This window comes from Artemia sp. Qi Xiang Cuo, chromosome 8 (genome assembly GCF_049724085.1).
Source record: "Artemia sp. Qi Xiang Cuo chromosome 8, ASM4972408v1, whole genome shotgun sequence".
Classification (NCBI taxonomy): domain Eukaryota; kingdom Metazoa; phylum Arthropoda; class Branchiopoda; order Anostraca; family Artemiidae; genus Artemia; species Artemia sp. Qi Xiang Cuo.
Window position 1 is genome coordinate 24,686,527 of NC_142801.1, and position 17,038 is coordinate 24,703,564.

A 17,038-nucleotide genomic window follows, 5' to 3' on the forward strand; every position below is an offset into this window, starting at 1 on the left:
TGCGCTTACCCGTCTTTTCTACTGAATTAAATAAAAAAACAAGTTTTTTTTCAACTGAAAGTAAAGAGCAATATTAAAACTTAAAACGAACCGAAATTATTACGTATATGAGTGAGTGTGTCCTTCTCGTGAATACCTCGCTCTTTGCGCTAAAGTTCGATTGTTTTTTTTTCCAATTCTCTAAAATTGACCCATGAATCACAAAGGCCGTTTCATTACAATAAATAGCTCCTAGACTCGTGTGTCGTCTCTATTTGTGTGTCATCTCTGTGTGTGTTTCGTCTCTGGTTTATGTTAGGTTAGGTTGGGGGGGGTTTAGTTGCCCTCAAATCACTTTCAACTATTAAAAAGGGTACTAGCCCTTTGAATTTCAAATCGAATGAGCCCTTTTTCAAGTTTCTACGATAAAGATTTCAATAAAAACCTTATATGCCCCCAGGGCTTAACTTATAATCATTGCCCTGACGGTTGTGGGGGAGTGTCCTCCTCCAAAATGTATTTTCTATCTGAAAATCAACTACGGTGAACAACATGGCTATCTCCAAATTTTTATTGGGTGTGTTTGGGGGAAGGATGGGTTTGGGGGGGCGGCTAGTTGCCCTCCAATTAATTCCAACGATTAAAAAGGGCACAATCCCATTGAATTTCCAATCGGATGAGCTTTTTTTGAAGTTTCTACGGACAACGCCCTTTATTAAAACCTTATATGCCCCCAGGGCATAACTTAAAATCCTTGCCCTGAGACCTTTGGGGGAGTGTGATCCTCAAAAACATATTTTCTATCTGAAAATCAACTACGCTGAACAAAGTGGCTATCTCAAAATTTTGATTGGATGTGTTTGGGGAAATGATGGGTGGGGGGGATAGCCCTCCAATCACTTTCGACTATTAAAACGAGCACTAGAGCTTTTTGAATTTCCAATCGAATGAGCATTTTTTGAAGTTTCTACGACAATGCCTTCTATAAAAACCTTATATGCCCCCAGGGCATAACTTAAAACCCTTGCCCTGAGGGTTGTGGGGAAGTATCCTCCTCAAAAACATATTTTCTTTCTGGAAATCCACTACACTGAACAAAATGGCTATCTCAAAATTTTGATTGGATGTGTTTGGGGGAATAATGGGCGTGGGGGGGGGCTAGTTGCCCTCCAATCACTTTCGACTATTTAAAAGGGCACTAGCTTTTTGAATTTCCAGTCGAATGAGCCTTTTTTGAAGTTTCTACGACGACGCCTTCTATAAAAACCATATATGCCCCCAGGGCATAACTTAAAACCCTTGCCCTGAGGGTTTTTGGGGGAGTTTCCTCCTCAAAAACATATCTTCTATCCGGGAATCAACTCCGTTGAACAAAATGGCGATCTCAAAATTTTGATTGGATGTTTTTGGGGGAATGATGGGCGTGGGGGGGGGCTAGTTGCCCTCCAATCACTTTCGAATATTAAAAAGGGCACTAGCCCTTTGAATCTCCAATCGAGTGACCCTTTTCTGAAGTTCCTATAGCAACGTCTTTTTTAAAAACCTTATATACACCAAGGGTGTAACTTAAAGTCCGAACCTCAAGGTCTGCATAAAGGGGTCCTCTTCAAACATAATTATTTCATCCTGATATCAACTATGTTGAACATATTTGCTGTCTCAAAATTTTGAGTATGTGTTTTGGGGGTAAGGAATGATGGGGTGGGGGGGGATAGTTGCCCTCCAATGACTTTCGACTATTAACAAGGGCACTAGCCACTCCAATTTCCAATCGAATGAGCCCTTTACAAAGTTTCTACGACAACTCCTTCGATACGAAATGCCCGGGTATGGTGAAAAAAAAAAATACCAAAAACAAATTGTGCCCACATCGTTCTTTACTTAGGCAGCGCTAGCGCGCTACGTATGATGAGCTTGAAACCTCTACAGTAGGGTTCTCTGATTGCTGAATCTGATGATGTTATTTTCATTAAGATTATCTGACTTTTAGAGGATATGTTCCCCTTTTATCGAAAATAAGGCAAACTTTCTTTTGATGTCTTCTTTGATGTTTTCTTTTGGGTCGTAACTTTTGATGGGTAAGACTAAACTTGATGAAACTTATGTATTTGCAATCATCATAAATCTAATTCTTTTGATGCATTTATTGATATCAAAATTCCATTTTTTTCTATTATTTCGGTTACTATTGAGCCGGGTCGTTCCTTACTTACAGTTCGTTACTACGAACTGTCTGATCCTATCTTTGAATAATAAGAGAAAATTCATTTTCTATTAAATATCAATATTCACAAAAAAAACATATCAAATAGACCTACCACGTGAAAATCTATACAGCTTTGTTTGTGGCAGGACTCACTATTTTACTCACTCATATCTATACTGAAAAAAAACTTACTCACATATATATTGAAAAAAAAACAATAAAAAAAAATAAAAAAAAAACAATGCAATCATATAAATAAATAAGAAATAAACCTCATAGGAACCGCGAACCAATACTTACACAAGATAGAAGACAGAATACAGCCCCCCCCCTCGCCCATCCTTATTCATTAAGAAATTCTTTAACCTATTTTTAAAAGAGGACACACTCTCAGCCATCCTAGTGCTTTCCGGAAGACTGTTCCATACCGAAACATCCACATGCCTAAATACAAAACTAGACCTAGCAGTGTGTCGTCTATCGTGTACTAGGTCCGCAGAATTCCTTGTATCATAAGAATGGTGCGCAGAATTCGATGATAATACATCACAAAAAATAATTAGGTGCTAGTTTATTTAAACACTGACACACAAAAATATATGTCCGATTATTTGTCAACGACCCGGCATTTCAAACATTAAAATGGCGATAACAATCTATTGCACTTTCAAATTTTTTAGGGTCATCGAGCAGCCGAAGTGCTTCCCTCTCCACAATTTGTATCCGTTTTAAATTTACAACAAAATTACTAGCCCATACAGAACAACCGCATACAATGTAAGGATTAATAAGTGAATTATATGAAATTTTCAAAACTGAAACAGGAAAAACATTTTTAAATCTACGAATCAGCCCTAAGCCCCGCGCAACTTTCACCGATACAACTTCACTATGTTTTTTCCAATTTAAATTACAATCAATCTGAAAACCAAGATACCGTGTATCAAATATCTGCTTAATCTCCGTACCATTAAAATTAACTAAACCGAAAACATTATCAATAACTCCAGTACGACTAAAGATCATGTAATTAGTTTTTCTCGCATTCATTGCTAAGCAACTAAGACTAGTAAAAATATGCAGGTCAAGTAGCACTTTATTGGCTTTTGAAACAAGCTCACTCAAAGCCTTTCCGGCAATTGTTATAGCTGTGTCATCCGCAAAGGATGTTATGGCGGCATCAGGAATGTAGAACTGTAATGTGTCAACATAAATTAAATATAATAGCGGACCTAAAACAGAACCTTGCGGTACTCCACATAGTACAGGACGAGGTGAACTGACAATATCCCCCACTACTACACGCATTGATCTACCATACAAATACGAACGAAACCAATCAATCCAATTTCCTTTTATCCCCCACTACTATACGCATTGATCTACCATACAAATACGAAAGAAACCAATGAATCCAATTTCCTTTTATACTTAAATGTGACATCCTATCTAACAACAGCTCAAAATCAACAGTATCAAAAGCTTTCTTAAAATCAATAAAAATAGTTAAAGGAGTAGAGCCGCTCTCGAATACATTGTTTAAAACATCAAGAAGGTGGTGTTCTGCATGACTAGTAGAGTGAGATTTTCGGAATCCAAATTGCGTGTCAAAAATCCAAGAGAATTAAGGTAGGAATATAGTTTCCTTTGAACAACCTTTTCAAATATATTTGAGAACAGTGGCAGAATCAATATAGGTCTCTAGTTTGACATTTCTCTTTTGTCACTACCTTTATGTAAACGTATAATTTTCGCTTGTTTTAAAGCATCTGGGAACTGACCTTTTTCCATAGATAGGTTGACCAAGTATAGAAGACAAGGCAAAAGGTAAGTGGCGACAGCCTTGAATGCTTTAAGGCTAAGACCGTCAATTCCTGCTGAATTCGATTTTATTGTTTTCAGTGCGTCCTCGAGATCAGACTGAGTGCACTTTACGAATTTCATGGAACGACCTTCCCCATGGTCATCAATAAGCAGCTCATTTTTATACCCATGGTCAGCAGCATCATTTTAACATCAATTCCCACATTAGAAAAATATTTACAAAACTCATCACTAACACCTTTCTTACCTTTAACTTGTTTTTCACCAACTACAAGTTCATCCACTGGGTCTATAGTGTTATTACCACGTAGTGCCTCATTTATCACTTGCCAAGTTCCCTTAACATCACCGTTTTTATCACGAAACTTCTCTGAATAATAATGAGTAAATTAAAACAATTTAATGCCATTGCACCTTGGGTTGTTTGGAGGGTGTCGATCTTAGAGCCACGTTTATTAGACCTTTTAGCTTCCTTTAAAGAAATGACTCCAAATTTTGGTCTGATATCATTGGAGCTGGGGGGGGAGGGCGAAAAGTCTAAGCGAGGGGATATGTTTACCTTTCAAATCTTTACCCTTAAAAATTGCATTAAAACTTTCAGTCTTTCCTGGAATGAGCTCCCTCCCAACTCTTCATGATCACGCTTCCCATATAAAGCGATTAGAAAACGTCCACACTTCCTGCCACGAGCCAGCTTTCATTAGAATAGTTTGAAAAGCTTTTTACTATTCTTTGAAAATGTCTTTTGCAGGAAAAAGTTTTTAAATGAACATAAGAAAAAAAAACACCCTTTCAAATTACTGAAAATAAAATTAAACTTGAAGAAAAAGAAGAAAAAAGGGGAAAAGCAGCCACATTGTGATTAAAAAAGCAAAAATATGGCTTATAATCAAACCATAAAAGAAATGACTATTCACAAATTAGAATGGACACAAAGGGTACCCCTGTGTATTGATTTGTTTCGTATATATTGTATATATGCGATTTTTTCCGTTTTTTCTTTTTTTTAATGAGAAGGAATATATTTTGAGTCTCTTTTTATCAGTTTATCATAAATGGGGCTTAATAAAATATCCCCAGTATCTCTGTTTAAAGAAAGCTTTTTATGTATATATTTAAACAATTATATAATTGTTTATTGCGGAAAGTAAGTTTGCCTCATCGAGAAGAAGTAAATAGCCTGGGTTTTCAAAAGTGTGGAGGCTCAGAACAGAATCAAAATCATCATTTTTCAGTTTTCGATTTTAGGGGTTTATCTATTCGAATTTTATGTTCGTGTACCCTTTCTTCCAACTGTTGACGGACTCTGAAGATACAAAGTTTGTCACGGGCAAACGGGACTGTATTTACGTCACTACCAAGGATTAGGATCGGTTTTGTCTATCCTTGATTTGAAAATGTTCAACCTTAAAGTTATTTTTGAAGGAAACGAAAAGATTATGTCTCCATAAATTGTTTCCAAGTTTGTTGCTAAGTCTAGGAATTTATGGTAAAATTGTGGAAATTTTCTTTTCCTTTGAGAGGTTTTCTGAAGAGTTAGAGATGAGTTCATTATTGTCTTTTTTCCTTCACTAGTCTTTCTTTGCGATCTGGTCCAGAAGCTCAATGGGTTAGCCATTACAGACTAAAATGTCTTCTGCGTAATTTAGTTCATTTTGCTTTTGAGTTTACATCTTACAGTCAAGCACTTAAAAAAAGAGTCTATCGACTAAAGAAATGACTGCGTCTCTTTTCACAGGAGGGGGTGGTCCGAAGAGAAATTTAAATGCTCACAATTGTGAATCAAGTTGCTATTTATAGAAATTCAAGGTTGGAAACCCTTTTTAGAATTAGGAGATGTAAGAAAGGAAACTTATTTAGATCTTCAGCTTCTAACGCAACCTTCGTGCTGGTATAAAAATTGTACCGAAAATTGATTCAGAAAAGTATATCCATGACCCCAAATGGACAAAACAGCATCAACAAAACGGACCAGAGAGAACGTTTCTGTGAAGAAAGAACTATTCAATTAGAATTTTCCACATAATTGGTATAGGAACTTGCCAAATAAGGAAATAGAGATGTTCCCATTGGTGAACCCATAATCTAAAGGAAAGATTGTCTGATCTTAAAATATAATAACGAAGAAACAAAAAGACAAAACAGACAACGAAAACAATTCTAAACCAGTGAATAGCGAAACAAAGCGGATAGTTTGGCAAGAACCTTCGCCAAGCCATCTTCAGTGCCAAGAAAATGGTATAATGAAAAAAAAAAATAAAGGAATGTTTCACTGGCTGAAAGTTATCCTCGTTGTTTGTTTTCAGGATTGTCAACTTTTTGGTCCATGATTGTCCCCATCTAAAAATCTCAAAACTTGAGGCAATTTTTTTTTTTACTAATTGTATCATTGACCAAAAGACGCATTGTAAACCTCGTTCTAAGTGGCCAGTTAATAAAATATTTATACAAAAATGACTTCGTGTGAAAGCACGAAACTCGTATTAACATGGAAATCCCTTACTTTGGAGAAAATCCTTTACTTACGACATCTCCGGCAAAATCTGGATGCTCCAAATATAACGAAAAAAGCATATTTTTGTGAAAAGGGGCGTTTTTTTTTCAAAATATATATCCAGTTGGGAGTTTTTTTGTTTTATTTCATAAATCTATAAAATGAGTCCTTTTTGCGCTTTTATATCCCAAATTTCTGAAATGCTTCACTTGTTTCCTGTTTTATTTCATTGTGTCCCGGCACATGGGAATGTGTCCTTTTGACATAAAATGTGTCCAGTTGGCAACTCTGTTTGTTTTGCTTTTTAGTTTCGTTTTTTTATTCTTTTTTGTTGTTTTGTTTGTCCGAAATGTACACCCAGCGTGGTCCTAAAATCTGTTTTTCTTTCTTTTTTTTTCGGGCACATATTAGAAATTTTGCTCGGTGAAAACTTAGAATTGTCGCTAGAACAGTTTTGTGGAATTACTAGCGACTCATTAACGTATACTACGGTATTTTATATTTATGCAAGTATGTACATTGCATTGGAATCATCTGAGTGAATTAGTGGGAAGCAAAAGTATGCAAAAACTTATAACAATTATTTATTTTTTCTATTGTGTTTTATATCATATTTTGTCATCTGAAACTGTTTATAGTTTGAAATCTTGTGTTTTTGATTTGATATTAATATTTATATCAATTAATTTGTCACTCTTAAAATGGCACTGTCAATTAAAAATTGAAAATGAAAACCTGGCATTGCCAATATTTGTTTCACTTCCATGCTTGATCTTTTTTTCTTCATTTTTAGCATTTGAAAATGGTAGTATAAAAATGATTGATCAAAATATTCAAAAAATTGAAATGAAAAACCTTGTCTAATAGTTAAGTGTATTGTTGTTTAACATTAAATAAATTTGCTTGAATTTAGGGTATTAATGATTAAGTTGGGAGCAAGGCCATACCCAGGATTTTTTTTCAGGGGGGGGGGGTTAGCTCAAAGATTTTTTTCGTGGGGGGAGGGGTACACAAAAAACCTCAAAAAAAGCATACAAAATTTGTTTATATCCATTTTTATTACGTTTTTACGAGTAAAAAAAAAAAAATCCGGGAGGGGTTCAACCCCCCCTAACCCCCCATCCCCCTTCCTCTGGGTACGACCTTGGGAGGAAGATAATTTAAGTTGAACAGACAAATTATGGAAGAAAAAGCATTTTGCTAAATTTGTGATTTTGACACCACGGTGGAAAGAGTGCCCTATGACGAAGGGCACCTTGCAAAATGACTAGACATATGTTAGACAGAGCAACTTGTCCTAGAATGTCTCAGAATCAAATCTGTATAGTTTAACTGCTCATATTTTAGGACTAATTGATGTATGGTAATGTTGTTGTTTTTTTAAGTGTTAATGGTAAATAAGCAATCTCTTAGTTTCCTTAAGAAATTGGAATCCTCCCCAGAAATGTGTGTCCTACTCGTAAAAACGTAACAAAATGCATATAAACAAATTTTTGATTCCTTTTTTTAATGTTGTTGTACCCCCCCCCCCCCCCGAACAAAAATCCTGGATGCACCCTCGTTTATAAATACAGAAAACCAGAAGCAATAAATGTATGAATAGATCAATTTTAAATAAAGAGAAGAAATTTAATTATTGCAAAAATCATTCTAGTTAGTTATTTTAAAATACTAAATAACTACAGTTTGTAAATAACTATAATTAGTGGAAAACTCACAGTTGGGATATTCCAAGAAACAACTACATCAGTACAAATGATGTGTTATGATATTCAATCCCTCTATTCCTTCCCTCTATCTATCTATCTATCTATTCCTTCCCTCAATCCCTCTATCTTCCCTCCTTCCTTCTTTCTCATGCCTAATATTCTTCATTGCAATTTTATTTCAGGCGAGAAATGACGTTGTTTCTTTTGAAAGTGCCCGTTGCACGTTTGCCGTGAACGAAGGTGTTTGGTTTTATGAAGTTGAGGTACTTACTGGTGGAATAATGCAAATCGGCTGGGCAACGTTAGAGGCCAAGTTTTTGAATCATGTAAGGGTCTTCCTGTCATCTTTCTTGTCTTTTCTTTATTTCTTTGTTTTGATTTAGGTGGCTAACTTTTTTATGATGAAATGGGTTTTGTTGTATGGGTTTGTTGTTTTCTTTGTCTTGCTTTCTTTTGGGTTTAGATCTTTGGTTTTATGAGGTTGACATATTTACAGGTGGAATAATGCAAAAAGATTGGGCAACTATGGGGACAAGGCCGTGCCAAGGGGTGGTTGGTTACAGGGTTTGAACCCCCCCCCCCTGAAATTTTTGTACGACTCATAAAAATGGAACAATAATGCATATAAAAATATTTTTGATGTGTTTTTAAGGTTTTTGCACCCTACCCCCCGCCTGAACAAAAATCCTGGATATGACCTCAGTATGAGTTTAGTATCTGAACTAAAAGGAACTAACTTATGAACCTAATCGGATTATCTTTTGTACTGTACTGTGTTAGATTGCGCAATTAACTTGCGGATTTAATTGTGAGGGATTGTTCACTTCACACAAAGCGAGTTATTATTTATCATAGTGAATAATCTATTTCCATAACTGAATATTTACTATTGGTCAAGTAACTTTGAATTAAGACTGATTAACAGTTCGTGAATCTGTAGTGTCTCGTCAGAATAAATGTCGGGAAAAAAGCAGCCCCCAAGGCTACCACCCGAGAAGGATACTCCCACTGAAACCCTTGGCCAGTCGCCCTTCCAACCTACTTCTAAAACTCTTTCTAGAACCCCTCCAACTACGCGGTCGAAAACAGTTAGCCACCTGTCAGGAATTCAGGCATTAGCGACAACTAACTCTAATGAAAGAGTTGAGACGCCTGGCAAAAAGAGGGAAAAGGATGAAACTCGATCGCCAGTGATAGTGCAACCCCTCTCTTCAAGTGTCCCAGGAACTAGTAGTGCAGATTACCCTAATTATTATACTGTCTCAATCAAGAAAATCAATGGCCAACCCTTTTCAAAAGATCGAATAATGCAAATTAGGAAAGCTGGTTTTCTGATCGCCAAGGTAAATTTTTAACTTGTTTTCAAGCAGGACGAGTCTATTGATATTTACTTTACGTCTTCTCAGGCGGCAGACCATGTCCTGTCAAAATCCAAAGAAATAATTCTTGATGGCTCGAAAATTTTAGCCACAAAAAAAGATGTGGAAAAGTTACACAAGTATGTGCTTTATGGTGTTGATACCAGTGTAAAAGTGGAGGAAATACAAACTGAACTAATAGATTCTTCAGGCCTTCTCATAAATCCTTCAACTGCAATAAGGCTAAGTTTAAACAAAGAAGGAGCCCTTCACCCAAGCCGTTCAATCCTCATTTCCTGCAAAGTTGAGCTAAACAGAGAAAAATTCTTGTACAGTATGTCCCTTTTTTATAAGATTTATAAGCCTAAGCCCCTACAATGCTCTACTTGTCTGGCCCACGGCCACAGCAAAAAACACTGCAAACAGTCCCATCCGTCCTGCCTTAAGTGTGGGAAAACAGGCCATGCAATTAGTGAATGCCCTGAGTCAGACCCTTATTGCAGAAATTGTGACTGTAAGGGACACAAAGCCCTGTAAAAACAATCTTGCTTGGCTCACCAAAAGCGAGTCGTAATCCTTCGAACATCGGATAAAACGAACCTACCCTACTCAGTTGTAGCTGCAAGAATCACTCAGCAACCCACACCCCATAGGTCCAGTAGAAGCCAAGCAACAGTTGTTGTAGAAGATGCAAATACAGTATCATTTCCTAAAGAGGCAAACAATGTTCATACTCAAGGTATTAGTTAGTCCCCCCATCCCTTACCTAAGTTTACTTCAACATCCTGCCCCCCCCCAAAAGATTCATCCGAAAGTTGCCAAGAATGGCAAAGACTTGCAACTTTTCTCACAGTCAGTCACTTAATTGAGGTTAGTAATGAACCAGGAGAAACCAAAAATATTCTCCAGAAAAAAGCTATCACCAAACTCCTAGGTGATGACATCTTGCAAACAGCTATAGCTCAACTATCTTTCATCAAAAAGGACATAGATTCCACATCGAAGCTAGTTAAGCCTGTTGACTCAACTGCTAATCAAATCGGTGCCATTGCCCTAGTCAAAGGCAAGAAATCTAAGAAAAAAACGGCAAACTTTCCATCCCAGTCCAAAATTACCACCAATGATAATTCGTCGGCTGAAGAAGAATTTCAATATTCAAATCAAGCAAATGATGAAACTTCGACCACAAAGGATATTTAAATGTATACTATGCAAGGTTTTACGTTTCTCACGAAATTATCACTGTGCAATAATGTTTTTTTTAACTATTACGATGACCAAAATAATTTGCACAACAACCTCCTAGCTAGTCCTAATAGCCGCTTAAGCCATATTAATTGTGAATATCTCGACACTTTTGATTTTGTAAAAAATGTAAAACCTAAGTTAATGGAAAAGACAAAACTTAATATAATCTGCTTTAACATCAGAAGCATAAGAGATAAGTCGGCTAATTTTAAAGATTTAATTTTAATTAACGGTAACTGAACTTTCGACGTAAATGGAAAAACGGAAACTTGGCTTTCAGAAATTGATGATACTAATGAATTCTCCCTCCCTGGCTTTCAAGCTATTCATATTGAAAGAAAATTAACCAAGTCCTCTGGTGGCATTTCTCTTTACATCCGGTCAAGTCTAAAATTCACCAGGCTATTACACTGTGAATCCTTATTCTCGCAACCTATAAATAATAGATGCATTTATTCAATAATTGTTGATATAAGTGTTGACGACAGTAATGACTATGATATCAGTTATGATATATCAGTTATCATTCGTTGTTCAAAGCGAAAGGACCTGTGTGTGATTTGTATTACATTATCTAAAACCTGCTAACTACAAAAGCGCAGTGACCTATTGAATGAAATTGGATATGATTTGTTGGACATAATTAATGAATAATGAACTAGATATTGAATGAAATTGTATACAACAATTTTGTTGGATATTTGGACGGATGAACCGATCATAAGGTGATTCATAAGCTCACGTTGACCTACCTATTCAAAGTTAAATGTAGTTTTTTGTCTATTTGATAATACATTTCAATGGTTCAGTTCGAAAAGGATGCTGTTGTTCTAGCAAAATTCAGAAGTTATCCACCATGGCCCTGCCGAGTGTTGGACATAATTAAGGCCAAGAACAATAAAATATCTTACGTTGGATTTTGTTACGGAAGCCATGAAATCGTGACAACAACAGCCTCACAGCTTTCGAACTTTGTTAGCATTTCAAAGGAGGCTAAGAAGAAAAATGAATTAGGCGTTGCGAACGCTTTTGCGGAATTAGCTGATTTTCCTCATAAGCATCTTGAGATTACTGGTTCGAGTTTACCAAATACATCGGTGAATTCAGTAAACTCTGTTTTTATCGGACTTGGACACACTTAAATCCAGTATCCGGAATGATATTGAAAAATAAGTTTGAAAAAAAGTTGTAATGTCAAATAGTGCGGATATGGTTAACTCTATCTTTTCTCATATTCACGACTCTATACTCGTTCAGTATTCGGCTAAGTTTGATGAGATTGAAAACAAACTGCGGGCTCTTCAAAACGCAAACCTAGCCCTGGAAAATAGGGTTGAACAGCTTGAAGCCCGTCTTGATGATATAGAGCAGGAAAAACGACTGAATCAGCTCGTATTTCATGGTGTTGACCACAGTGGGGGTCTTCCCATCTCTAAGTGTGTATTGAAAGTGATTACAGATAAAATGCAAATTTCTGATTTTTCTTCGACCGCAATAGTTTCTGTATTTAAATTTCGAGCAAATTATACTGATTCGGACACCATTGTAAATGCAAAAAAGCGTCCTTTGCCTGTGTTGGTTACGTTCAAATCTGCTGAAATTGCAAGAAAAGTGTTTTCATGTAAGTCAAAGCTTGCTCGGTCGGGAATTTTTGTCACCGAGTACCTAACATCAAAAAAGAAACAGATTCTTGACTTGGCTAAGAGTAAGCTTGGAAACAGAAATGTTTGGTCGAATAACAGGACAATTTTTGGAAAAAACTCGGTGGGAGAGATCCGTAAAATTCGAGCCATGGCTAAAGTGGTTCGTCTGCCGAATCTGACCATATAATTTTGTGTTTTGTAAATTGTGTTGTTGAATTACTTGTATGCTTGTTTTCCCTTTTTTATTTTATAGGCAATTTTTCGGTAACTTTTTTTTTCCTTCTTCTTTCTGCCTATCAGTATGTTTTTTTGTTGTAAAGGTAATTACCCTCTTCAATGAGTGCGAATATATATTATGACCCTTTGAATGAATTCGAAAAAAAACGGTTTATTCTTGGAAGCCAAGCTCATGACACATTTGCGGGGGATGATGAATGCATAGATAATTTTTCGTTGAATTGTCGCCCAAGTAATTATGTGAATCCGAATAATCTTTATGAGTATTCAAATCCTGAGAGTGCAGAAAGAGCGATCGTTTTCTGGAATTGTCAAGGTCTAAGAACGGCATATTCTTCTTTATGTGAGATTTTAAGTTCGCTAGAAAAGAAACCGTGTATTGTTGGCCTTTGTGAGACATTTGTTTCTAGCAAGTCACCGCCATGGGATTTTTCTGTCCCAGGATATATTTGCGAGCGAAGAGAACGGACAACCATGGAGCGGGACGGTCTAGGCCTTTTGATTAATGAAGGTACCCAATATTGGGTTAGGGATGACCTTTCCCTGTGGCTTGAAGGTAGGATCGAAACACTTTTCATTGAAATAAAAAATGAAGGGGAAAGGAACTTGATTTTGGGATTAATTTACAAAAAACCGTCATGTGATATTAGTTTTTTTCTTGATGAATTTGAACCATTGTTAGATAAAATTAATAATGAAAATAAAAACAATTTTATGATGGGAAATTTTAATATAGATTTACTAAAAAGAGCGAATAGCTTAGATTTTGTTAATATGATGGTGTCACATGATAGTTTTCTTCTTGTGACTATTCCAACTCGGATTTCGCATCTCTCGGCATCTTTAATTGATAATTTTTTCTTTAATGGTGGATTGCTTGAAAGATCCCAAGCAGATGTGATCGTGTCCGACGGCTCGGATCACCTTCTTTTAATAAGTAAAATAAAGCTAAATCAGTCAAAGGAAAATAAACAAAATGAAAGAACTTCGTTTTACCGTGAAATGAATAATAAAAACCTAAAGAGTTTTGCAATTATGATGGATGAAACAAATTTCTCGAGTGTAATAAAGGAAAAGTGTCCAAATACTGCATATGACCTATTCAGTGAGATAGTGAAGAATGTAATGAATGAAACATGTCCCTTGCGAAGAATAAACACTAATAGAAATTTTCCTAACAAACCATGGATATCAAAAGCTATTCTAGTTTCAATAAAGCAGAAAAACAAACTTTACGTGAATTATTTAAAGGATCATTCAGATGATAATTTTATAAAATTCAAAAGATTTTGGAATATTTTAAATTCAGTAAAACGGAATGCTCAGAAACTTTATTTTCAAAATGAATTTCATGAAAATCAAGGGAATATGAAAAATACATGGAAAACAATAAATAAACTTTTGGGTAAATTTCAGAGTAAGGAGGAGGTGAGAGTCATGGAGACAGCAGGAGGTCGTCTTACTGATTCTCAAGACATATCTGAATTTCTGTGTGGTTATTTTGCAAATGAAGGAAACAGACTTTGCGATCAAGCGCGGGCTAAACTACACACATCTGCGAGTTTTGGATCTGTCATTAAAAGACAGCCTGTAAGTCAGAATTCCTTTGAGTTTGCAAGGTATTCGGAACGGGAAGTGGCACGATTCTTGGGTACGATGAAGTCAAGCTCTAGCGGGATGGACGAGTTTTCCCTGAAACTCATAAAGGCCGCAAAAACGAGTGTCTTACCTGTGTTGACGCACCTCATTAACCTTTCTTTAGATCTTGGAGTCTTCCCCGAAGCACTAAAGATTGCAAGAGTGATTCCTCTTCATAAAGGAGGGAAAAAAGATGACCCATCGAATCGAAGACCTATATCTATTCTCCCATTTTTCTCTAAGTTGTATGAGAAAGTGGTACATGCCCAGTTAAGTTATTATATTGAAAAGAATAAAATTCTAATGGAAAATCAATTTGGGTTCAGAAAAGGGCTATCTACGGATATAGCAGTTCTGAAATTGGTTGATTGGATTAGTGATGCATTTGAAGCTGGTCTCATACCTGCAGCTGGGTTTTTGGATATGAAAAAAGCGTTCGATACGGTGGACCACTCAGAGCTTATTCAAGCTCTTGACTCGATTGGGGTGAAGGGTTCAAGTCTGGAGTGGTTTTCATCGTATCTACACAGTCGGTATCAGATAGTTCAGAATGGGTCATCTTTATCTTCAAAAAGAAAGTAGAGTGTGGGGTCACACAAGGGTCAATCTTGGGACCTCTACTTTTCGTTATTTTCATTGATCGAGTGAAACACTACCTGTCAGAGGCTGGTGTCATCCTGTTTGCAGATGACAATTTGCTCTTTCTGGCAGCGCCTTTACTTGATGTTTTATGTAATAAAATTCATAATGCAGTTTCTGAATTTCTAACTTTTTCTCAGCAAAATATGTTAACCCGAAACTTTTCTAAAACTTTTTTCATGATATTTTCTAGACTTTCTTCTAGTGCTGGAAATGACCATATCACGGTTCAAGAAAATGTGATAAAGAGAGTAGCAACAACGAAGTATTTGGGGTTTTTATTTGATGAAAACCTGTCGTGGAAAAACCATTCAAGTGAAATAGCTGAAAAATTAAGCAGAGGCCTTGGGGTGATGCAAAGAATTAAAAATCTAGTCCCAAAAAAGATCCTGAAAATGATTTATTTTTCTATATTTTACCCATATATTAACTACGGATGCTCTATATGGGCAAGTAATTTTGTTACATGTTTCAAAAGAGTACAAAAACTTCAGAATAGAGCTGTAAAATTATTATCTGAATTTGAAGATTCTGATGAGGTTCCTGCTCATGAGCATTTTAAAAAGAATAAGTTAATGGAAGTATCCCAAATTCGAGATTACCATGTCGCGATTTTCTCGTATAAATATTTGAATCTGCTGCTCACCCCTGCTTTTGAAAATATTTTTACTTTTAATAGAGACCTTCATGATCATAATGCAAGAAAAGCTGATGACTTAACTCATGAGTTTAGGAGCACCACTCGGGCATCTTTTGTGATTCGCCATTATGGTCCCCATGTTTGGAATATATTGCCCGAGTGTGTGAAAAATGCGCCTAGTCTTCAGGCTTTCTAGTCAAGGGCAAATAAGTTTATCTTATCAATTGAGTGAATTTTGTGTTAGGTTCACTCCGGGTTGTCATTATCTTTAATGTATTTCTATTAGTTAGTGGTCCTTTTTTCTTTTTTCTTTTTTTTTCTATCTACGGAGGTTCTCTTACTCTTTATACATTTTTTCATTTATTCATTCATACTATAATTTTATTGTGTGTTGAGTATCAAGGTATGAATGTTATTTTAATTAGCAGAGAGTGATAACCTCGCTTGCCCTTTCAAGCTTATTGTCTTTCTTGGCAGGCGAAAGGCGAATAGTGTTTGTTTTCTTTTTTAATAAATGTATATCTCATATCTCATCTCATAATCTTTTTGATGACTTTTCTAGTTTTATTAATTTACCACAAAAGAAGGCAATAGTTTTTGGGGACTTCAATTGTAATTTACTAAATGTTAGCAGTAATAGCGATTGTGATACCTTCTTTGAAACATTTACCTCAAGTGGTCTTCTTCCAACAATCCTTTTTCATACTAGAGTTGATCCTATGAGGTCTACCGCTACTGTAATTGATAACATTTTTGTATCCACTTCCCTGGGAAACCACCTGTCCTCCAAAATAATATTCTCTGACCTGTCAGACCACTTTCCAATCCATCTTTCCCTACCCTTCCAACCAACTACTAAACAACCTAGAACTAATACCCCTTCGTCTAATAGAATATATAATATTGTGAATATGAACCGGTTCACGGATCGTTTGAAATCATTTGACTGGTCAAAGGTTTTGGATTGTCAGGATGTTAATTCAGTCACAAATGTTTTTACACAGGGACTGAGTGATCTTATCAGTTCAACCTTTCCAGTCTGTAAATCAAACCGAAAAACTACCTATATACACCCCTGGATGTCCAATAGCCTGATAATCTCTTCATACTGTAAAAATGACCTATATAAGATAGCTTGAAAAACCAGTAGCGTTATTGACCTAACTAATTATACAAATTACAAAAACTTATATACCAAACTCATCCGTGAAGCAGAAAAAAATTATTATTATTCAAAAATCACTCACTGCAAAGCGAACTTGCAAAAAATTTGGTCAACAATAAATGAAATTCTTTCAAAAAAAAAGGAATTCAAGATCTATACCTATTAACCTTAAGGACATCAGTGGCAGATTAATTGACCCAATTTCAGTACCGGATGCTTTTAATAATTATTTCACCAATATTCCAAATGCTAACTCCT

General features: G+C 35.9%; 1 protein-coding gene across 1 annotated transcript in view; it reads left to right on the forward strand.

Moving 5' to 3' along the window:
* The window catches only part of LOC148949264 (RING finger and SPRY domain-containing protein 1-like), a 314,716-nt gene that overhangs the window by 282,816 nt on the left and 14,862 nt on the right, over nucleotides 1–17,038 (forward strand). The window contains exon 8 of the mRNA XM_089092665.1: nucleotides 8,395–8,538. Within this exon, the coding sequence (XP_088948791.1) occupies nucleotides 8,395–8,538 (144 nt within the window). The remainder of the gene's footprint in view (nucleotides 1–8,394; nucleotides 8,539–17,038) is intronic.